Source organism: Meles meles, chromosome 5, assembly GCF_922984935.1.
Source record: "Meles meles chromosome 5, mMelMel3.1 paternal haplotype, whole genome shotgun sequence".
Classification (NCBI taxonomy): Eukaryota; Metazoa; Chordata; class Mammalia; order Carnivora; family Mustelidae; genus Meles; species Meles meles.
This window is the reverse complement of record NC_060070.1, coordinates 143,568,313-143,591,106: the sequence shown is the minus strand read 5'-3', so window position 1 is coordinate 143,591,106 and position 22,794 is coordinate 143,568,313. Positions and strand designations below refer to the sequence as shown.

At 44.9% G+C, this 22,794-nt stretch overlaps 1 protein-coding gene across 1 annotated transcript in view; it reads right to left on the bottom strand.

Moving 5' to 3' along the window:
- The window catches only part of CAP2 (cyclase associated actin cytoskeleton regulatory protein 2), a 125,656-nt gene that overhangs the window by 5,336 nt on the left and 97,526 nt on the right, over positions 1–22,794 (bottom strand). The window contains exons 7-11 of the mRNA XM_046004064.1: positions 21,065–21,170; positions 5,802–5,991; positions 4,632–4,807; positions 3,422–3,545; positions 3,213–3,295 (exon numbers count right to left, since the gene is read on the bottom strand). Coding sequence (XP_045860020.1) covers positions 3,213–3,295; positions 3,422–3,545; positions 4,632–4,807; positions 5,802–5,991; positions 21,065–21,170 — 679 coding nt within the window. The remainder of the gene's footprint in view (positions 1–3,212; positions 3,296–3,421; positions 3,546–4,631; positions 4,808–5,801; positions 5,992–21,064; positions 21,171–22,794) is intronic.

Below are 22,794 nucleotides of genomic sequence, written 5' to 3'. Positions count from 1 at the left end.
AGATTTTATTTATTTATTTGACAGAGAGAGATCACAAGTAGGCAGAGAGGCAGGCAGAGAGAGAGGAGGAAGCAGGCTCCCCGCGGAGCAGAGAGCCTGATGCGGGGCTCGATCCCAGGACCCTGAGATCATGACCTGAGCTGAAGGCAGCGGCTTAATCCACTGAGCCACCCAGGCGCCCCTTAAAAAAGTGTTTTTTTAAAAAGATTTTATTTTTAAGTAACTCGACACACAATGTGGGGCTCGAACCCACAACCTCAAGATCAAAAGTCACATGCTCCAACGACGGAGCCAGCCAGGCGTTCCTATTTCTCTATGAAAATTTAAAGAATTTCCATGTTATACTTAGTCTCCTCTCTCCCTCATAATTTGTCCTGTTTTTTGAGGGTAGTTTGCCAAAAACAGAAAAACTAGCCCCAATCATGTGAACTTTGGTGCATGCCCTTTTACTCCCTTCAATCTTTTAAGTAATTGAGGTAAAATCTGGAAACATAAAACTCACTTTTTTTTTTCTTAAAGATTTTATTTATTTAATTGAGAGAGTGAACAAGCGAGTAGGAGCAGGGGAGGGGCGAGGGGACAAGGGGAGGGGCAGAGGCAGAAGCAGGCTCCCTGTTCTGCCGATGAGGAGGGCTCGATCCCAGGACCCTGGGATCATGACTTGAGCAGAAGGCAGATGCTTAACCCACTGAGCCACCCAGGCGCCCCTACGAGTCACTTGTTCTATGTGTACAATGTAATGATACTTAGTAGGTTTACAGAGCTGTGAAGCTATCCCTTTGGTCCTAGAATATTTCCATCACCCCCCAGATATCCCTAATGCCCACTTACGGTCAATCCCTGTCCTCACCCCGGGTTGGGGGGCAAACACTGATTTCTGTTGTGTGCGGCCCTCTTCAAACAATGCACTCGCTGTCTTCAGCAGGGATGACATTCACTTGGTTTGAGCCCCCAAACCTTGGAAAGTATTCCGTGAGATCGCTCTCTCACCTCTGAACCCTGCTGGCAGTTCCTCTCCCTCTCGGACACGTAACCCCAGCATACCCTTCCAGATTGTTTTTGTTTATTCATTTATTGTTATTATTATTATTATTATTTTTAACCAGATTGTTTTTAGAACACATGCCCCTGGGCGCCTGGGTGGCTCAGTGTTCAGTTAACATCTGGCAAATGAACGACCGAGGGCGTGCTCTATGCTAGGGCTCACATTTTAGGACCTAAAGCAGGAGCCCAGGATGGTCGAGTTTCCCCTGTTTCCATGGCGAAGAGGACGCTATGGTAAAGGCCTGGGAGGGCTTGCTTGGCTACCCTCTCCCAAAGTGGCTCTCTGTCCAGGAGGGGGATTTGGGAAGCAGTGGGAGCAGAACGGTTAGGGGGCAGGGCACCTACACAGACGCGCCGCAGAGAACACAAGCAACTGGAATGGGAAAGCGTCACAGGTCCCCACAGAGCCTGTGCGGCAAGACCACTGGGAATTTGGGCTGCAGGGGACTGAGACACGCCCCCCTCCCCCCCCAAGCTAACCTTGTGTTTCAGGGCAGGGAACTCGGGGTCAGAGGTGAAGCTGGCCGCCCAAGTGCGCATGGTGGGTGAGGACAAAGCTGGGGCTTGCCTGCCCAGTGCATTAACCGGACACACAAACCAACGTCTTAACTAGCAGTGAGTGAATCGTAAAATGTCCACTCAAACACACTCTAGTTAAAAGTGACAGCAGTAGGATCCCTGGGTGGCTCAGTGGGTTGAAGCCTCTGCCTTCGGCTCAGGTCATGATCCCAGGGTCCTGAGATCGAGCCCCGCATCGGGCTCTCTGCTTAGCAGGGAGCCTGCTTCCTCCTCTCTCTGCCGGCCTCTCTGCCTACTTGTGATCTCTGTCTGTCAAATAAATAAAATCTTAAAAAAAAAAAAAAGTGACAGCAGTAAAAAGCCACGTGAAACAAGAGGGAAAGATCTATAAAACCGGAATCCAGTTTTAACCAACGTTATCAGGAAACATGGGATCGTAAGGGATTAATTAACAATATGAAGAGAGGAGCACCCGGCTGACTCAGTGGGTAGAGCATGGGACTCTTGATCTCGGGGTTGTGAGTTCGAGTCTCATGGTGGGTATAGAGATTTAAAAAAAAATCTTAAAAAAAGGAAAAAAAAAACAGTACGAAGAGAGTGTAATCAAAGGTGGAAGTTGGAGCTGGCCAAAGGCAGGAGATCCTTTAGCTTTTGGCATATTGTAAAATCCCACTGGGTTAAATCAAAATTAACTAGAGGAATGCACGTTTTCCCCTAGTTTGCAAGTTCAATTCCAAGCCTACTTTCCAGGTTGTTGGTCTGATTATCTCACTGACTTCAGAAAAACTCCTCCTCCTCCTTACCCAGAGCCAATGCTCCCTGAACAAAGAAAATTCTCTTCGGGATGGTGCCGTGAGACTGGGAGCATGTCTTAGCATCTGTGTTCCTTCATTCATTAGTTGACGCCTCCCAATCACCACCTCCCCAAACATTTATTAGACACCGGCTGTGTGCGGGGGTGCTGTGCCAGGCTCTGTGGCTGTAAAGACGAATTATGTGCCCCTGAGACAGGCGTGGTAAACAGCGACTGCAGTACAGGATAGGATGTGTTGTAAGAGACTGAAGAGGAGGAATTAACACCGTCCAAGAGAGGACCGGATGACGGAGCTGTGTCTGATGGGAAGGGAGGAGGAGCTCTCTAGTTGGACACGGCCAGCTCCGTGCAGGCAGCTGGATGGTCTGAATAAAGCTGCAAAGGGGGCATAAGTCAGGACTGAAAAGGCCACTTACATGGGTGCGCCTGGGTAGCTCAGCTGGCTGAGCGTCTGACTCTTAGTTTTTGCTCAGGTCATGGTATCACGGTTGCGAGATCGTGCCCGGCGTCAGGCTCAGGCTCAGCAGACACTCTCCTTAAGATTCTCTCTCTCTCTGGGGCACCTGGGTGGCTCAGTGGGTTAAAGCTTCTGCCATCGGCTCAGGTCATGATCCCAGGGTCCTGGGATCGAGCCCCGCATCAGGCTCTCTGCTCCGCGGGGAGCCTGCTTCCTCCTCTCTCTCTGCCTGCCTCTCTGCCTAGTTGTGATTTCTGTCAAATTAAAAAAAAAAAAAAAGATTCTCTCTCTCTGCCCCTCCCCCAACTCGCTCGTGAGGAAATAAATAAATAAAAATAAATAAATAAAATCTTTGGAAGGAAAGAAGAGGTCCCGTACCTGCATTTGAATATCCTTGGAATTGATCACTTCCACAATGCCCACCACGTTGTCAAACACGAGGCCGAACTTCTTACAGTTGTCTAGGAAAAAGAAAACAAAACAAAGCTCCATTCACCGCCCATAGCATGTTTATGCAAAGCGACCACAGTGACCAGAGGGGGCCCACAGTGACCACCCGCGCCCCCACCGCCCCCATGCTGCCATACCGATTGTAATGGAGTTGATTTTTCCTTTTATCCGCAGAGTGGACTTGTTGCATTTGAAAATGTAAGCCACTTGTTTCAGTTCCGTCTCTGAAATCACCAGGTCATTCCTGTCCTCTTGGTACTCCTAAAACGAAAACACACGCACATACTGAATCTAAGGACGGACAGACGGATGGGGTCCCGGACCTGCTGAAATTACCATGTGGTTAACACTCATTACAGCTTTTTGATATGTTCTTTCCAAATCGCTTTTTTTTTTGTTTGTTTAAACAGAGCAACCCCCAGGTCCTCCTCTGTTACTGTAATGATGGGGATGGATGGAACCACAACCTAGAAGGGGGTCAGGGTCCATCTGCAAACAGTCAAATATCAGGCACCCTGGCTGGTGGGGGTGTGTGGGAGCTTTCCGTTAAGTCTCTACGCTGAATCTGGACTTCGCGCTGCCGCTTCAAAAACGAGCTGGGCAAATAGGCTGAGACGATGGCGGTGTAAGCCCGTGTGCACTGTCACCCCAAGACAACCTTCCCGGGGACTCTGGTCCTCCAACCTCCGCGAAGCTCCCCGGACTGGCAGGAGGCACCAGCTTTCATGCACATTTGAAGTGTCTCGGTCCTGTTCGCACAAAGGTTGAAAGTGCTGGGTGGCCCTTTCGTTATTTGTCAGCGGGACAGACGTCCTCCAACCAGAATGGGGCACAGGTTAGAAGTTTATGGAAAGAGTGGTCAAGTAGAGACAGAAATAGAAAGGTGGGTGCCGGGCTGAGGTGAGGAGGGAACGGGGAGTGGTTACTTGAGGGGCACAAGGGTCCCGTTTTATAAGATGGGAGGAGTTCTCTGGCCGCACGGGGCTGATGGCCGCACAGCCATGTCAATGCACTTCATGTCCAAGGTCATTAGATATACTTAGATGTTAAGATGGCAAATGATCCATTGCGTGATTTTGCCACAATTTAAAAAATAATTTTAAAACACTGCGGAAAACAATGTACAAAACATAAGCAAAAAACACCAAAAACAAGTCGATGGAAGCTTTCAGAAATGCCCTGGTTTCTCCTGTAGCCGGCGGCTTGTGTCTTTGTCACGTCTCTCAGAAACCCTTAAGACCTCAGTCAACATTTCAGCCTCGGTTACCCTTCTACCTTAGTCCACGGTTTAGCAAAGGTCCTTTCCCTGGAGCATGTCGGGAATAAAGAAGAAAGGGCTTCACTCACTACTCTCCATTTCTTTCCTTCCAACTCGAACACAGGAGCATGCTTCTGAGAAGAATGAGAGTGGGACGCCCTGCGGCCTGGAGCGTGGCTTTTGGTAGGAGATGGAGTTTGTCCTCCTTGAGCCCGGAGACTGGGATTCTTGTATGTCTTCTGGTCATCTGTGACGTGCCGGAGCCCTGGGAAGGTAACACATAGCCACGTGTCTTTGTATTTTATGCAAAGGGAAAATGCCCCTCACTCCTTAGATCACTGTGATGCAAAAAGCACAAGGAATTTTGATAATTTCATTAACAGTCTAGTGTTCTCTCAAGGTTAATGACAGGCAGAGTCTAAGACCTTATAAACGTAGTATTAATTAGAAGCTCTGTAAACACTTTTTTAAATTGGAGGAACCTCTTCTTTAAGGAGATGACAGATAAAAATCCTACAGAAAGCAAAGCACATGGACAAAAGGGATGGCATGATTTCCTACTTTTCTCATGGCTAAATCATTCCCCAGGCATAACCTGCAACGACACGGCATCCCAGCATACGTCAGAGTACGGAATTGACTTTAGGGTTATGAATCCATTCCCTTACTTTGCAGATAAGGGAACAGCCCAGCCAGTTGGAGCCAGAGAAAAATTTAGAATTTGGGGATCTTAGCTCCTAGCCCAGTGCACAAGGACAACTGTAAAATAACTCCTATTACCTGTCTAAAGCAAAAATGCATTTGTATAAACCTTATTGTATAGAATGCATGTACATCCTGACATTTTTAAATGTTGTATGATTTAAAACAAAACTGTTCATGGTGAGAACAGAAGTACTTTAGTGATATAATTATTTGGCAAGCCTGTACACTGCCTGAGGACAGAGATGTGATTGTTTGACATTTTATTTCACTCTATCTTAATGCCTTGGTTGTAGATGGGGCTGGAGCATCGGAGGCTTAAGTGGTGATGCAGTGCAGTGGTCCACTTAGAACCCAGAGTCTCTGAGCTTTTCTTGCTGGTCCACGCAACAGCCCACTGAGCCCATCGGCCTCAAGATGAAGAAGGCTGCAGGCTTCTGCTTTCCCAGCAGCAGCTCCCTGTGTGTTGGGGATGGGGATGGAATGATGCAATATGGGCTCTGGGGATCTGTGTGCCTGGAGCCAGAGGGAACAGCATCAAGGTCCAGTTTTCTCACCCTTTGTAATTCCTTCTCCTTGGTTCAGCTGGGCAAATAGAGCAGAGCGTGAAGGGGAGGGCTCCTCTCTTTTGCCTTCATTCTCAAAGAGTGGCGGTGGCCCAGGGGGAGGTGGAGGAGGAGGGGGTGGAGGAAGGCCAGGCCCAGGGGAGAGGACTGACAATGCGGATGCCGTCGAGGCTACTGGACCCTGCGGGAGAGAGAAAAGGGGAAACGTTGCCTTCAGACTGATGCCCTCACTTGAGAGTTGGGATTTTGCTAACGTCACTCAGAACCTCTTACCAGTGAGGAAGTGGGGTTCGACTCTCACAAACGGGCACTGAGGGGCACATCTGTGCATCTTGGGCCTGTTTGGGAGCTCTGGGACCTAGGTGGGGATCTACCCTGGGAGTGGAGCATGACTGAGAGGTACAGCCCTGTTGGTGGAAACGGGGTTCATGCTGCCAGTGCAGGGGCAAACCAAGCCTCATTCCCAGGGTCGTGTCCAAAGCTCGGGACGTGAATCAAACCAGCCTTGGCCAATTGAGAATTGTAAGAAAAATGTAGTCCAACTGGTAAGAGGATTTGACTTTCTGGGCCACTGGGGACTGCAAACACCAATGAGAGAGAGAGTAGTGGAAAATACTCAGTGGTTATTAGGTGTTTTTGAAACCTTTTGGAGCAGCCCAAGAAAGAGATACTCCAACTCTTTCTCTGGAGCTCATTTTTTAATGCCTCAAACTGACCTTCAAGGAAGGGCCTCGTATGACCTGGACGCCCATCAGATCTGAAGGTGATCAGTGTCCAGGACCTACCTGATGGCTTCGTTCGTCTGAGGCTGACCGTGAACTGACTAGAACCCGAATCCTTTCTGAGCAAGAGCTATGCTTACTCTCAGTTTTGCTGCTGTGTGAAATTCAAATTTTTTAAAAATAATTTAATTATTTTAGAGAGCGAGAAGGAGAGCCTGAGCAGGGGAAGGAGCGGAGGGAGATAACCTCCAGCAGACGCCCTGCTGAGCATGGAGCCCGACACGGGTGCTGGTGGGGCTCGGTCCCACGACCCTGAGATCACGACCTGAGCCCAAACAAAGAGTTGGATGCTTGACCGACTGAGCCACCCAGATGTCCCATGAAATTCAAATACTGTTTTCAGTATGAAGTTCTAATTAAGTTTACATGACAGTAAAAGGTACTAGACAATAGAGGAACTTAAAACTAGCAGGATAGAAGTATACATATGCCACAAACTTGGGTGAAACAGCATTTTACTTTACAACCTGAAGTAGAACAGTAGACCTAGGATAAGGAATTATAAGTTAGATCAATTGAAAAATGATCAGGAAAATTAGGGGCACCTGGGAGGCTCAGTTGGTTAAGTGTCTGACTAAAAAATTTTTTTTAAAGATTTTATTTATTTATTTGACGAAGGAGAGAGATCACAAGTAGGCAGAGAGGCAGGCAGAGAGAGAGAGGGAAGCAGGCTCCCTGCTGAGCAGAGAGCCCGATGTGGGGCTCAATCCCAGGACCCTGAGACCATGACCTGAGCCGAGGATAGAGGCTTAACCCACTGAGCCACCCAGGCACCCCCAAGCATCTGACTCTTGGTTTCGGCTAAGGTCATGATCTCAGGGTTGTGAGATCGAGTCCCACGTCAGGCTCTGTGCTCAGGAGGAAGTCTGCTTGTGCGCGCGCTCTCTCTCTCTCTCAAATAAATACAAATCTTTCAACAACAGTCAGGAAAATTAAAAAAATTCAGAGTGACGGAAATGTGGCTTAGGATCATATATTTCCAATACCAAGTACAAAATATAAAACATGGAAGTGCTAAATATTAACAAAGACAGCATATTCTTAATTTGCATGAATAACTTAGTGATCCAAAGTATCAATATCGGGAAGTTTTAATCTATAGTAGTTTCCAGTTCAAATAAAAAAAAGGTGCTATTTTCAAAGTACTTATTTAATCCTTATTACGTGTAGAATTACTCTAAAGATCAAAGATTCTTCTCTTCTTCAGAATGCATGTCTTAAAAATGGAGTAGGCTGGAGGTCTCGTCTCCTGAAGCAATAATTTGTGAAGTTTTCTTGTTTCTAAGAAGACCAGCCTGACTCCAACAGGATCCTTGGGTCATGCAGAGAACCGCTACCCAATTCCTGAGACTGGCCAATTTTCTTTTTCTTTTTAAAGTCTCTTAAATGTTCAGTGTTATGTTGCTGGGGTGAAATTTGAGAATTTTCTCTGAATCATGAAAAGCGTATAATCTAAGGTTTTGCACATGAAACAGTGTTCTGGTGCTCCGTTCCAGATGCTAGGAGCCCCCAAATATTACTGTTAGCCCTAAACATGTAATACAGGGAATGAAAGGCCAGACCCCCTCCTCACATCTGAAACACCACAGCTTTCTAGTCCTCCTATTTTGAGGAAAGGAGGGAGGATACTGGTTTCTATATCTTAGAATGATTGGGATGGTGCCCTGTTCTAAGAATTCAGAGACTCTTTCCAAGAGCCATTAGGGGACACTGAAACCAATACACCCCACATTCAACTTTCTGGAACTTTGATACCTTCAGAAGGCTGAACCGGGAACACCAAACAAAGGATTTACTACAACAACGGTTGGATATAATAGCCAAAAACGAAGAGAACTCAGGACCAGCTGAAACTCTCCACTGATTCTTCGTAGCTTCTGGCACATTCCTGCTGCAGGCCCAGTGAGGGCACAAAACTAGGCTCTGGTTTCCAAGTGGCTTAACAGTGAGTGCTCAGCCTCTCACTGCAGACAGCATCCTCAAAAGCAAACGGGTTAGCCCTTCCCTTGACAGGACTCCGGGGGCTGTCCCTTGCAGGGCAACCTGTCTTTGCCTCTTCCTCCTCTTCTCCTCCCCGCCCTGGATATCCCAGCACAGGGTACCAGAGACATCGGCATTCTCCCGAGGGCCAGCCACACCCACTGGAATCACAGCCCAGCACGAATCTTCAGGCGTCCCAAGTGGAAAGAGAGGGAAGATGGTCGGGGAAGGGAAGGAAGCCAAGAATTCTGGAGAGTCTAGTGCGTGCCAAGTGCTGATTGTTTCCATTCATTTAACAGATATTTAATGCTCAGTATAGGACAGGCTGTATGACAGAGGCTCCCAAACCTGTGGGAACATTAGAATCATTCAGAGGATTCGTTAGAAATTCGAAAGCCCAGCCCTCATCCCAGAGACGCGCTCTGGGAAGGTGCGACACCTGCATCTGTACCGTTGGAAGCTCCCAAGGTGATCCCAATAGGCAGTCAAGTGTGGGAAGAATCATTCCAGGCTACGTGCTGAGATTAATCTTAGTTCTCATAATAATATGACTAGGACTGCCTTGAAATCCCTATTTAACTGAAGACAAAGCAGGAAACGAGGAAGACTGACCCAACAGTAAATGGCAGAGACAGAATTCGAGCACATATCTGCTTGATTCCAAAGTCTGCTTCAGCAAAATCCTGTATAGTCTTTTCAGGGTTAAAGAAAAAAGTCACTAGCGTCATTAGAGAGCCAGAGACACAGGCTACCTCAGTGCATATGCAGTGCGCTGCTCTTGGGGCTTTGGCTTGAAGACACATGACGGAAGTATGGGGGGTTGTCATAACCGGGTTAATTTTTATCTCCACTGTGCCTTGCTCTGTTCCTCTAATGCCCCAGTGGCTGGCCGAGCTCCTGCAGCCAACTCTGGAACCAGGACCCCATATCCTATGGAGACACAGGAAGTCTTGGGTGTTGAAACCTACATCTCAGCATCAAGTCATTCTTGGTACGAGTCTGTTATGACTCTGTGCCCTTGGTTCGAGAAACTGGCCTCTTGCCTTATTCATCTTTCCTGAGTACCTGGTTCCATTAATGGGGAATTCGAACCCACATCTTGGTTCCTGGCCTAATGGTCAAGCTTTTCTGGGAATGGGGACCTGACCTCTCTCTCTGCTCCTCCCCCCACTCGCTCACTCCGTCTCTAAAGTAAATAAAATCTTTAAAAAAAAATACTATTTTGATATGTTGATGAACCAAGTCTCAAATAACTTAGAGCCCCAGACTGGAAACAAACGAAAACACATTTTACTAAAGTCGTTGTTAACAATGACCTGCAACTTAAAAAAAAAAAAAAGAAAAGCAGCATATTTGTGACTTTAAATGGCCATATTCAAGGTGCAAAAGTTCGCTTCTGTCGCAGCAAGAGCGCAGCACAAAACCTACAAGTGCTGGTTTTGGAGACTATCAAGATTAATTTGGGGCGCCTGGGTGGCTCAGTGGTAAAGCCTCTGCCTTCGGCTCAGGTCATGATCCCGGGTCCTGGGATCGAGCTCCGCATCCGGCTCCCTGCTCGCGGGGAGCCTGCTTCCTCCTCTCTCTCTGCCTGCCTCTTTGCCTACTTGTGATCTCTGTCTGTCAAATAAATAAATAAAATCTTAAAAAAATTAATTTTGAGAGCAGATGTTTGATTTATACTTTTTTGGGGGGATGGACAAAGACTATCTGTGAATCTCTTCCTCTAAATTAATTTCAACTGTCTTGGGAACAGCTGCCTCCTCTGATTTTAAATATACAAACTATAAAATAATGAAGCCATTGTATGCAGCATGTGGAAGGCTTGTAATGTTTTGGATATATATGCCATATATATAGTTATGTACTAATATACACTGCATTTTTTTCATTAAATGTTACTTGAAATTAGCTACTAATCATTTTATTACTTTAGAATTTAGATTTTATTCTGCAGAAGAAACTACTTCTGGTTCTTAAACGAAACCTCCTTATTGTTTTGCTGGTGGCCATTACGGATGTCATTAACAACCCATTTTTATCCCCAATGACAAACCATTGCCGTAGTGATCTAGTTAGTTAGGTTATAGTCTAGCTTTGGATCGAACTTACAAAAAAGACTCCACTCCGATTATCCATTTTGCTGAATTTGTAGAAAGTGGGTCTAATGGGGCAAAAAACCCACCAACATCATCTCTGTTTGTCTGTCTCTTAGCCCTAAGTTTTCCATTTAAGATTTCTCTGCTTAATAATTGATTTGCTTGGGGATGCCAGGGTGGCTCAGTTGGTTAGGAATCTGCCTTCGGCTCAGGTCACGATCTCAGGGTCCTGGGATTGAGTCCTGCATTGGGCTCTCTGCTAAGCAAGGAGCCCGCTTCTCCCTCTGCCCCTCCCCCTACTCATGTTTTTTCTCTCTCTCTCAAATAAATAAATAAAACCTTTAAAAATAAAAAAAGAAATAATTTATTTAAAATAACGAATTTGGAAATTTTCAAATCCTACACTTTTTTTTTTTTTAAAGATTTATTTATTTATTTATTTGACAGAGAGAGAGATCACAAGTAGGCAGAGAGGCAGGCAGAGAGAGAGAGGAGGAAGCAGGCTCCCTGCGGAGCAGAGAGCCCGATGCGGGGCTCGATCCCAGGACCCTGAGATCATGACCTGAGCCGAAGGCAGCGGCTTAATCCACTGAGCCACCCAGGCGCCCCCAAATCCTACACTTTAAATTCTAAGATTTTTCAAAGCCAACAATAATGGCAGCAGATGATTTGGTCTCCACAGAACCTAACTCTGTAACGGACAGATTGAAAGTGAATTAGGCTGAGTAGCCTCATCTGTCAGTCCACTCAGCACACATTTCCCGAGTGCCTCCTTGCAAGGAACTAGGTATACGGTGAAGTCAGCATGCACCCTCCCTGTTACTAAGAAACACGTAATCTAGCAGGGGGGTCACATGCACAAGTAAGTAATCACAGACGACGCAGCTTGATACAGGCCATGCGTAACAGGAACTGGGGCGTGAAGGCACAAATGAGGGCATGACCGACTCTCCCCCGAACAGTGTGGTTAGGGGAGCCAGAGAAGGGCTGTCGTGGCCTATGACTGGGCTGCACCATCCAATGTGTGGGAGAGCATGGGGTCCTATAAAGAGAGATGCCGAGGGAGAAACGCACATGCAGATAACATTAAAGCGGATAACATCCACCTTTAAGAATAGGTCCGCCAACCTACAGCTTGGCCTGTGTTTTTACCAGTTTTTAAAAAAAGCATGCAACAGACTCTTGGAACCAGTGGACTGTGTCCCATACAACAGAGTTTCTGCTACAATGTCTCCTCCATGAAACTAGCTTAGTGACAGTAATACTTTGAGCCACCTGTCTGGCCAAGTATTTGTGAAGATCACAGATAAAGCTACAAAATGAAACATCTGCCATGCAGCGGTACTATTTATGTCCCCCTCCCCACCGCCAGCCATCCTTTCCTTATGGCCCCCACCCCGGGTCCCCTTCACACTGACACACAGCTGCCTTCTCATTCTTGGTCAGATTCTTTCTCTAGCTGCCCACCCTGGAGCCAATCTGACCCGTTCATCCCCTGGCTTACAGTTAGTGACCTCTAGGTAGCAGTGACAATGTACATGTGCTTAATTACACATTTCAGGAGCAGTTTAAAAATCACAAAGCCATTTCAGTCACAAACACGCTTACATTAACGTGCTACAGTTGCGGGAATTCAAACTGTTTTACAACTGAAATTTTTGGTCAAATGCTGTTTGTTAATTTCCTAATATAGCATGTAAAATTCAAAGGCGATGGGGTACCTGGGTGGCTCGGTCGGTTAAGCATCTGGTCATGACCTTGGGGTTCTGGGATAGAGCCATGTTGGGCTCCCTGCTCAGGGGGGAGTCTGCTTCTCCCTCTGCTCCTCCCCCGCTGCTTGTGCCCTTGATCTCTCTCTCTCTAAAATAAATAAATAAAATCTTAATAAAATAAAATAAGATACAAGGGTGAAGAGCAACTCATATACCACAATAGGAGGGAGGGGTTAAATGAAGGGACTACCTGTTTCAGAACTAAAGACTTTCTATACACATGACCAACTGTTCTTGCCGCAAAAAAATACTTCACAAATTCATGATTTAGGGTTTGTTTATATTTTAGAATCAAACCTAATTTCTTTCTATTTTTTTGCAAGATGTACTTTGATCAAGAACTTGGTGAAATTGATACATTTCCAAATGTGTCAATTTCTATAAGTGCTTGTGAATTTTACTTTCATATTTATATCATGCTTTTACTGGCAGACAACTATAATCAAGAAAAAAGATTGCACATAAACTAACAGATGATCATCCTGCACAACATAAGTAGAAACCAAAGGGAATTATGACTTTCGCCTCTATTTTCTTATTTTTATCACTTCCTATAATTCTGAGACTTCTTCTGCCAATGAAAACAAAGTTTCTGGGGACGCTTCCAAGAAAACAGTTAAAAATATTACAATGAAGTGCTGTATAATATTTTAAGCATATGTTTATTAATAACTGTTTAAAAAGTCAATTTTGGGACTATTTCCTATTTCCTCTTTGGTAACAGAACACTACTTGAATTTTAGGCATGAAATACAAAGATGGTCCCACAATTCTGAAGGAAATGTGGGGCCTGTTTTGATCACTTTTCTGAGGAGGCAAGGTTCCAAACACCCTCATCTCAAGAAGCACAAGAGGAAGGGTCATGAAAATACATCGCATGGTTTCGTCAATGACTTCTGATGGTCTCCGTCTTGCCCACCCTTCCAACCTCACGGGATCTCTCATCATTCCTTTGACGACCTGGAGGGATGTGAGCTATGGAAGCCGATGAAGAAGAAACAGAACAAGAAAGTCCCTTTCTTGGAGTAACAGCATTAAGTTGGAACACAGCCTGGGAATAACATGCAGAGTCTATATTAGTTTGTGGAAACCAGTAGCTTATGGTTTTTATGCCTGTTGTTCTCCTAACTTACGTATCTGGATGTGGCCCTGCAAAAAGGTGATGATATCTGTTTTATACGTGCCAAGCAGAAATGCTTAGTGAAAGCAGACCAACCCTTCAGAGCAGCAAAGTCTAGAAGGATCTATTGAGCATACCATCTAATTTGCTCGAGTGATGCAGCTATTTTGCATAAATTGTCTTGGTAAGTAGCCTTAATTATTAGTTTGCCCTTGCTTTGCTACTGCTATCTGGAACAAATCTGGCATTTCCAGATTGTCTTGTCTTCTTGTTTGCCAGCACTGGCAGCTTGAAAATATAATTTCTCATTAAAAAAAAAAAAAGGAAAGATAAATTTTCCATGGGAAAATTTTCCAGAGTTAAAGATAGCAGAGTATACCCATCAAAGAGGCAAACTATAGATAGCCAATAGTTATAGGAAGACCGAGAGTGACATGTGGCTTGAATTATCTGTTCAACTATTTCACTTGGCCAGAAAATCCTAGGTCTGAACTCTCATCGAATTAAAGTGTTTGCTTTTCTTTTAGATGTTAGGGTCTTAATGAAATGATTATATTTCTTATAACTTCTTATATTTCTTAAATTTCTTAAATTTATATAAACTTCTTATATTTCTATATCAAGCATATATTATATGTTTGGTAAATGATGGGGTGAGGGAAATAAGGGCTGTTAGAAAGATGATTGACATTTGGCTCTATGAAAGAGTTTAAAAAAAAAAAATAGAAGCTCTCCTGAACTTTATCATTGAAACACACGAAGAGTAACTTTTGGCTCCAAAATTCACAGAGAAGTTTACTTGGTGCTCAGGTCTGGGAAGAGGTCTGTGGGGAGCTCAGGTTAAGAGCGTTCCAAGTTCTTGTTAGAAAAAGTGCTCGTTTAAAATAACCTTTTAAAATTTTAACTAATTAATTAATTTTAAAGATTTTATTTATTTATTTGACAGAGAGAGAGAGAGCACAAACAGGGGGAGCTGCAGAGGGAGAGGGAGAAGCAGGCTCTCTGCTGAGAAGGGAGCCCCATGTGGGTTTTGATCCCAAGGCCCCAGGATCAAGATCTGAACTAAAGGCAGATGCTTAACTCACTGAGCCACCTGGGCACCCCTAAAATAATCTTGATCGTTAAGGTTGGCACTTTTAAAAGCTACTACTCTTGATTTAGGAAGGGGAAAAATTTAAAACTCTAAAAAATTTATATAGTCTTATTAACCACTAATAAAACTCAGATATTTGACATACTAAACATGGTTTTAAATATAAAACACTTAGAGCGTCATAGTGTAGCTGACTCTGAGCCACTGAGTATGAAATTGTAGATATTTACTTACTTATTTTATTTTTTTTTATTTAAGTAGGCTCCACACCCAGCGTGGAGACCAATATGGGGCTTGATCTCATGACCCTGAGAGCAAAACCTGAGCTAAGATCAAGAGTCGGACACTTGCCTGAGCAGCCCAGGCACCGCTGTAGATGTTTATTTTTGACCTATACTTACTCCACCAAAGATACAGCTCAAGTACAAATAAAATCCTCAAATAATCCCCAAGCTTCAAAAGGCAGAGATTGAAGTTAGAAGAAATAACTCATCCAATCAGACAACTGGTCTATAAATGACCCAGAGATCATAACACAAAGTCAAGCATACTCCTTCCTTCTATAAAACTGAAGCTACCTCCAACCCCCGGAAGCTGTTTTCTAGAGATCACTGGTTCACTGCCGTGTTCTCAAGGATAGCCAAGATATGGAAGCAACCTGACTGTCCCCTGGTAGACAAATGGATGAGGAATGTGTGGTACACACACACACACAGACACACAGGAATATCACTGAGCCATAAAAAAATGAGAGCTTTCCATTTGCAACAACATGGATGGACCTAGATGGTATTTAACTAAATGAAGTAAGTCAGACAGAGAAAGAAAAATACCATATGATCTCACTCACATGTGGAATATAAGGAACAAACCAAAAGAAACAGATTCATAAATACAGAAAACAATAAATAAAATAAAATAAAATACATACACACAGAAGAAACTGATGGGTGTGGGCACGAGATCAGCAGAACGAGTGAAGGGGACTAGGGGGTACGGGCTTCCGGTTATAAAACAAGTCAGTCTTGGGAATGAAAAGCAAAGCAGGGAATACGGTCACTAACCCACAGAGTGGGTTCCCACAGAGTGAACGGCAGGTGGTCACTGGACATGGCGGTGATCACTTCCCAATGTACATAAACACTGAATGACTGTGTTGTACACCCAAAACCAACAGAGGACTGTGTGTCAACTACACTTCAATAAAATAATAAGATGAAGGCCACCAATGAGGTGGATGATGGCTGCCTCTTCCCAGTCCTTACTCTTCCCATGTCCCCAGACAATGCTGCCCCTCAGAGTTTCTCCTCCATCAGGTCCTCTTTTTTTGGTCCCTGCATCCATTTATCTGTGGTCCTCAGACCCTACCCCTGCTTAGTGACTCCACCTGCCCGCTACACCCCTCCATGCAGAGCATCTCACCTGCCCTGAAAAGACAGCACAGTGAAGGCTCCTGTCAAGGTTGCTTGCTCCTCTCTTGGGTCCTCCCATGGATTTCCCCGTCTGTACTAATGTTGCTAGGATTCTCCCAGATTTCCAGATTGGAAACTTGGTGTTTAGGTTTGATATCTCTCTCTCTCAGCTTTGTCCTCAACTTGATGTTCACTCACCTCTTTCTTTGCATTTCTGCCCCCACTCACCAGGTCACAAAGTGATTGCCACAGCCCCAGCCATCCGTTAAAGCTTCCCAACATGGATCAGGGCGTCTGATCTCTTATCTTTCCCATCTATCTTGCACAACTCCTAAATCACCATCTATGGTGTGCTTGCTTTTTGCTCAAAAACCTGTGGTGAAGGAAAAAACCCTGCATACTACCTATGGACCTATCTTCTTAGGGTTAAGACATGCAGACAGACTTCACCACCTGGCCCCCACCTGCCTTTCTGGCCTCAACTCTTGCCATGTTCAGCTCTGCAAAATTCACAGGTTTTCTCTCAAAGTATTTTGTTCATGTCCTATGCACATATGCCAAATTCCCTGTTAAGAACTGCCCTTTCCTTTACTGTCTTTCTAGGGCTCTGCGAACTCCTACTCACCCTTCAAGACCCAAACCAAAAGTCAGCCCTTTTGTTGTCCATTCCTCCCACCCAGGAAGTCTAATTAGCAAGGTTTAATTTCCAACAGAGCCTTATATTATTGTTATTTATTTTTACATAATAATGGGAACCTGCCGCTTGACAGCAGAGACTGTAGCATAAATAGAATGTCTGGTGTGTGCCTTGTCCCTGGTAGGTAGCCAATACATGGCTATTAAGTAAATGAGTTGCTAAATAAATGGAAGAGTAAAAATGAAAGATCTCCCCTGAGTCTCCCTCCAGTTGGACGCCTTGGGTCCAACTCGAATACACTACAGCAGTGGTTTTCAAATCTTAACACGCAGGTAAGTCACCTGGGGCAATCTGGTTAAATGCAGGTTCTGATTCGGGGGACCTGGGGTGGGGCCTGAATTCTGCTCCCCCGACGTTCTGTGTGAGCGCCATGCTTCGTGCTTACTTCTAGTGGGGCTGCATTTGTTCATATGTTCTTCAGCAAGAATGTGAGTTTCAGGGGACAGGAACGGTGTCGACGGCGTCTTATATCCACTTCTGCATTCTCGGCACCTTGCCTGGAACCTGGGTCATGGTAGGTGCTTAAGCTATGTTTGTTTAATTACTAGTTTCTCTGAGGCTGTTCAAAGCCAGTGCCTGGCTTCCTTCATTATCTGTGCATTTGGAACGACTTTGTTAGTCAATGATACTCCTGACTCCCTCAGAGCAGTCTGGATCTTCTCCGTAGGAGAACAAAAGTAATTGGTTACCCAAAGCCCCAAAAGGGAGCTAAAAACCCAGGAGCAATTAAGTCGACTGAACACAGCTGTGGTCAGGTAGGCTGGAAGGAGCCACTCTCCGCGGCCCGGAGCCCCGGGCAGAGATCAAGGAGCTCTGTGACCCAGGCGAGTGACACACCGTGAATGACACTACCAACTCCCTTTGATCAATAAACCTAAGGCACAGGCTGGATACAAGCGCTAGATGAAAATTTTGATATAAAAGATTGAGAACAGTTTCCTTCTGTAAGAATCAAGAGGGAGCCAGAGAGGCCAGAAGACAGGAAAACTTACAAGACATACATATTTAATGACACGCGACAGGGCCTACATTATTTATAAGTCAGAATGCCCTCTGGCTGAGTTTTAATTTGCTCACAGCGAACTGTTACGCTTGTGTTTTGTCAACGGACGTTTGGCCTTGACGCTGAGGAAGAGGCCGAAGAGAAAGCTCAGCCCCCGGAAAAGGGAGTGAAAAAAAGTGTTTTGCTTTGAGAAAAATAAAAACCCCCTTTTCTGTCACTGTGACACTCCCAACTACATGTGTTTTTCTGGAGGTTCGACGCCTGGCAACTGGGGTAGAGCACAGATGGGTTAAAGGCACATTCCTAACAGAAGGAGTCCTGTCCCCGTTACATAAGGCTTTGTGCACGGTCACTTATGCGCACTTTTATTCCTCTCTACGACTCATTACACCCCAGCGGTTCCCAAAGTCAAAGGAACCCAGGGAGACCTACGAAAGGACAGAAAGAAGTCAACATGTTTAATACCAGAAAGTTAACAAGACAAACACGTTTTGTCTGATTCACGGAATCCTTTCCATGACCTCTTCCTGGCCAGAGCCACACAGAACACAATAACTGTCTCCCTGTCGATCTGGCCAATTCATAGAAAAAAAATCAGTTATTTTGGTAGTTTTCAGTGTAAAGACAAGGCCTTGGCTGTTCAGCGCTTGTTATCTGACCTACAGGAACTGCCAGCGTATTATAAATCTGACCAACTGCAAGGGATGACAAGTAACAGGGTCTCCCCTGGGCTCCTGCCAAAGGGCCGATTTATTCGACAAAGTGCGTGTGAGACGCGGCGCTGAGGACACCACGGAATTAATATTGTAAAGGGTCGCCAGTAATTAAACGGAGAACTGCAAGTTGCTTCTGGCCGGGTCCTTCTGGATCACGGTCCTGGTAAGGGACAGTGTGCAGAAACGAGATGTCATTTCCCGCAGTAAACGTCACAGGACGTTCTACAGAGATGAGCCACAGCTGCTGCTCGCCCCCCGTGCCCGCACACTTGTGCCCAGACCCTCGCTCCGGGCTCGGGCCCCAAGAATCGCCAGCCTCCAAGTCTGACATTTCGCCCTGACAACTGAAGGGAACAACAGTTGCCTGACACAGCTGTGGTCGGAGGGTGAGTGTCAGAAGGTGGGAGCTGGCAAGGCCGGTCCCAGCCGCGAACTCAGGGGGAGCGATGACTTCTGAGAGCCCAGAGCCTCGAGCAGCCTGCTGCTGGGCCCCCCAAACCCCCAGAGGGCTCAACCCTCAACATCTGATTGAAAATGGAGAAAATACAAGGGTTACTCCAAACACTGGAGATGTTAGGTCACCCTAAGCTTTCTGACTGTGTCCCTTACAATGGAACGTGTCTCTTCAACCTTCTGAGCATGGTGGTACCGTGAGCGCCGACACCCCATCTTGCTACGTCCTCTCGGATCCCTGTCGTCTCATAAATACATTCTGTCTGTGCGGCTGTGATCAGCGGGCGAAGACATGAAGTTATTCCTACTTATTTTTTCTTCCCAAAGGCCATCTGATCAGAGCATCCTAACGGCCCTCGCAAGAATGCTGTGATTCTGCCTGTAGACGTTTATCGTGCGCTTTGCCGCTGTGTTGACAGACTACGGTCTGTCCGAGCTTACTTCGGACTATGGAAACTTTTAAATAGTTTTTAGTCATTTGGATTTAAAATTAAAAACTTAAAAAAAAATAAAATTAAATTAAAAACTTTTTTTTTGTTGTTCAGGATTTCATTTGTCTGTCAGAAAGAGAGAGAGAGAGAGCAAGCAGGGGGAGGAGGTGAGGGGAAGGGAGAAGCAGGCTCCCCGTGGAGCAGGGAGCCCAATGTGGGCTTGATCCCAGGACCCAGAGATCATGACTTGAGCTGAAGATGGATGTTTAACTGACTGAGCCACCCGGGCATCCCAAAATCTTTGGTTTTATAATATACTTGTAATACATGGATTTTTTTTTTACCCCAAACCTTAGAAGAAGAGGACTAAAATATTAGGAAATGTATTTCTATACGTATGTCTTAAAGCTTGTTAAAGTATTTTGCAGGGGCACCTGGATGGTTTAGTCATTAAGCATCTGCCTTTGGCTCAGGTCATGATCCTAGGTCCTTGGGATCCAGCCCCATACTGGGCTCCCTGCAGGGAGCCTGCTTCTCCCTCTCCCACTCCCCCTGCTTGTGTTCCCTCTTTCACTGTCTCTTTCTGTCAAATAAATAAATAAAATATTTATTTTAAAAAACGATTTTACATATAGGATGTTCTCTGAACCAACAGTTTCTTACCATAATCCTTCTACACTTTTAATATCTGGCCACAACCTTCCCATTAAAGAAGTGTTCTGGTTTATAACAATTTTCATTTCATTTCTTTCTTTATTTATTTTTGAGGGAGAGAAAGAGAGAGCACCTGTGTGCACACACAGGTGCACAGGGGGAGAGGGGCAGAGGAGAGAGAGAACCTTAACTAAGCAGGCTCCACGCCCAGCTCAGAGCACGACACGGTGATCGATCCCACCACCCTGAGATCACGACCTGAGCCAAAATTAGAGTCGGATGCTTAGCTGACTGAGCTACCTAGGTGCCCCTACAATTACTATTTTATTTTATTTTTTCAAGCGCCATTTTAAATAGTATTCTCCCATTAGCATAACATGTGCTCCATACATAACAGCTGCCACTACTATGGCAATCCACGCCACCCAATGCCTGCTCCAAGGATTCTATTTTATGTAAAATAGATACACACATGTATAAATATGCCATTTATGTTTTATAATATGTTTTTAAAAATGTACCATGTGTTGGGTCATGAAATCAGTTCAGTGGGTCTCAGCCAGAATTTTATAAGAAACGAAATAAAATAGAAAAAAAATTTGAATACTTTTCACATGTTAAGAGACAGAAGTGTTCTATAAAACTGTAAATCATTTCCCATGTAGACATCATATATGTTAGATTTTAAATGTTTATTTACTTAAGTAATCTCCACACCCAACACAGGGCTTAGACTCATGAGCCCAAGATCGAGAGTCTACTGATTCTACTGTCTGAGCTAGCCAGGTGCCTGTCCTATATGTTACCTTCAATGGCTGAAGAATGTTGGGTTCTTACCATGGATGACTTAACCACCTTCTTTCTGCTGTCCTGTAGGTAATCCCCAGATTGCTCCATGACCAATGACCCTTGCATAGTTTCTACATACCTATTTTATCTTACGCTTTCCTTGAGGTAAATTCTAAGCTGTGACATTTCCAGGCTACCAGGAATGAATATTTCTACGGAGTTTCTTTCCCTGAGCAGCAGAGGGCATGGCACTTACGGTTTTGCTCCAAGTAAGGCCTGTGGTGTGGTGTTCCTTGATGTACGCTTGCAGTTCACTCCAAATGCTCAAATACGACTTCACCCAGTCCACGTGGCGCAAATCACTTTGTTGTAAAAGAGGGCGGAAGAGAGTAGAGTTAGGATTGAAAATCAAATTTAAAAAAGATTGGTGGGAACATGGTAATCCAGTAACTAAGGCCCTGGAGGACCCTGGGCCAATTGTCCTTCTGGTTCAGTCCCCGTGAACCAATTCTGAAAAGGACCCGACAGGCCAGTGACCCAGGTCTCTCCTGAGATGAGACAAGTGTCCTCCCTGAGCTCCAGGTGTGGGGCAGAGAGGACCACTGGGAGCGGACCCAACAATTCAGGCCATGCTCCAACAGGGAGATAAACAGGGAGGGAAGCCATTTCCTTCTGTACTGTTTCTGATGCAAAATGAAAAGCAATGTGCTTTCAGAAAGGAGAATGGCATTGGAAAAAAAAAAAAAGTCCTTTGGCTGGTTTTCTAATAATCTGACTGAATTATTTGGCCAAGAGAGTCATGAAATTAGAGAATTTTAGAGTGGTAAGGAGGGTGCTGATGCAAGGAGAATATTTCCTACAAACAGGGAACACCAAGTCCCTAATTCAACATGGAGTTGTAGCGCTGGGCACAACCACTCAAACACCCGTTTCCCAAACACAGAATGACTGCACTCTAGGAGGGGAGCTCAGCACTGTGGCTGTGGTTTTTTTGGTTGTTGTTTGTTTGTTTATTTGTTTTAATAATAGTTTTATTGAGATATAATTCAAATCCCATACAATTCACCCATTTAAAGTGTATAATCCAATAGATTAGGTCAACAGAACCAAACAACCATCACCGGTCAATTTTACAACATTACATCGCCTCAAAAAAAAGAAATCTCATATCCATTAGCTGTTACTTCACATTTTCCCCAAACTTTCCCAGCCCCAGACAGGTGCTAAGCTACTTTCTGTCTCTCGGATTTGCCTGTTCTGGAATTTTGTGTAAATGAAATCATTCAATATGTGGTTTTTTTTGCATCTGACTTCTTTTACTTAGGATATTTTGAGGTGCATCCATGCTGCTCTTGTATCAATACTTCATTTTCTTAATGACTGAATAACATACCATTTTATGGATATACATTTTATCTGTTGCCAGTTGACTAACAGTTGGATTGTTTCCACTTTTTGGCTATCATAAATAAAGCTGTTAGGAACATTTGTGTACAAGGTTTTGTGTGAACATGTTTCATTTCTTTTGGAAATACACCTGGGAGTAGAACTGCTGAGTGTGTCTGGTTTTTGCAGTAAAAAATATCAGTACAGGGGCGCCCGGGTGGCTCAGTGGGTTAAAGCCTCTGCCTTTGGCTCAGGTCATGATCCCAGGGTACTGGGATCGAGCCCCGCATTGGGCTCTCTGCTCCGCGGGGAGCCTGCTTCCTTCTCTCTCTCTGACTGCCTCTCTGCCTGGTTGTGATTTCTCTCTGTCAAGTAAATAAAATATTTAAAAAATATATCAGTACATATTTCTTAAACTGAGTGGTGGGCATAGAAGTCTTTTTTGCATTGCAGTGGTATCTTTTGTATATTTTACAAATATTCTTTCACATCTACTCAGTGTTTATTAAAATAAAACATAACCTAGGGGCGCCTGGGAGGCTCAGTGGGTTAAGCCCCTGCCTTCGGCTCAGGTCATGATCTTAGGGTCCTGGGATCGAG